We start from the raw sequence: 1,495 nt of genomic DNA, 5'->3' as shown, positions 1-1,495 counted from the left end.
AAAAATATTTCTAATCTCTAATTTTCCTATATATGTTTATTTATATATTAATTTTAATTCTTATTGTCTTGACTTGTGTTAAATATGTTAATTACTATAAAAGACGTTTTTAAAAAAAATTGTTCTAGTAAATTTTTCCTAATTAAAGTCTATTTTTATTAACTTATTATTCTTATTTTATTTTGGCTCAAATTACAATTGTTTATCTATCCTTTAGAGCTAGACATTTGAGAGGCGGAGCCATGGTGGACCCGTTTAGGGAGCGCACCGCCCGGCTGCTGATGGACTACCTGGAGTTCTGCGCCCGGGAGCCGGGCACTCCAGCTCCTGCGCCGTCCACGCCTGAGGCTGCCGTGCTGCGCCACGTGGCCGCACGTATCCAGGAAGCAAATCGAAATGTCTTGCCCCTATACCGCCGCTGCCGCAGGCACCGCGTCGAGCTGGTGGCCAGGATGGCTTAGAGGCTACTCGACGAAGACCCTGGCCCCAGCTGGGGCCGCGTGGCCTCACTCGTGACCTTCGCGGGGTCGCTGCTGGAGAGGCCGCCGCAGACTACCCGACGGCAGAAGAGAGACGACGGCGTTAGCAGGGACTGTCGGCTCCTGGTGGCCCTTCTGTGTGCTCAGTTCTGCGAAAGGCACCGCGCCTGGCTGATGGCTAACGGCGGCTGGGATGGATTTTGTCTCTTCTTCAGCCACTCATTCCAGCCATCTTGGGAAAGACAGCTGGTCTGGTTTTTCCTCTCATACTGGACAGCAATAATCATAATCTACTTCTGGATAAAATTATCGTGAGTTCTAAAATTCTTATTTCTACCTGCCTAACTCTGAGCAACCAAGCAAATTTGAAATGTGAAAGACCAAATCAGAGTAAACCACCTTCCGAGACATTTTTATCTGCATTCATGTAAGGTCGCAAAGAGTCGGACACGACTGAGCGACTGATCTGATCTGATGTAAGGAGTCCTACAGTGTTTCAGCCAGCGTTTTAACTCCTGACAACCCAATATATTGGGACAAAGGCCCAAGTGGCTCTTTTTAAAATGGGGGACACAGGGGTCGAAAGGCTTATTGCTCCAAAGAATTACAGAAGAAACTGCTTACCATTAACTACGAAATATGGTGCTATTTGCTACATTTGGATAAGAGTGGATATGCGTCTCTCATCTATCCATGATTTCATGTGCTACTGCTGAGTGATTTATCAAGGCAGTGTGTCTGGGGTGTAAAATGATACCACAAGTTCCCTGAGTCACAGTCTGACAAAGAATGTAATAGTAAATCTTTTTAAAGGAATCCTTTCTAAATTCTTCTTGGTTTCTAGAGTTAATGTATTGAAATTTATTAAATTTTATTTTTTTATTTCAATAAATTTTTAAATCTTAAAAAAAAATAGAGCTAGAAATTTGCAATATTTTAATTAACTTTTAAAGTTATGAATGTTTCTCTGAATACCTATAAGTGGCATGAAATAGTGGGTATATAAGTCTGTAATG

General features: G+C 42.5%; 1 protein-coding gene across 1 annotated transcript; it reads left to right on the top strand.

The window, feature by feature from the left end:
- The first annotated feature begins 223 nt into the window (after positions 1-223).
- Positions 224-1,295, top strand: LOC101905933 (bcl-2-like protein 10). Its single transcript, XM_010810741.3, is given in 1 exon segment — positions 224-1,295. A coding segment is annotated over 1 exon segment (552 nt). The 5' UTR covers positions 224-242; the 3' UTR covers positions 795-1,295.
- The last annotated feature ends 200 nt before the right edge of the window (positions 1,296-1,495 follow it).

Source organism: Bos taurus, chromosome 12 (assembly GCF_002263795.3).
Source record: "Bos taurus isolate L1 Dominette 01449 registration number 42190680 breed Hereford chromosome 12, ARS-UCD2.0, whole genome shotgun sequence".
Taxonomy (NCBI): Eukaryota; Metazoa; Chordata; class Mammalia; order Artiodactyla; family Bovidae; genus Bos; species Bos taurus.
The sequence above is the reverse complement of the archived record's forward strand: the minus strand, read 5'-3'. Positions and strand labels throughout refer to the sequence as shown.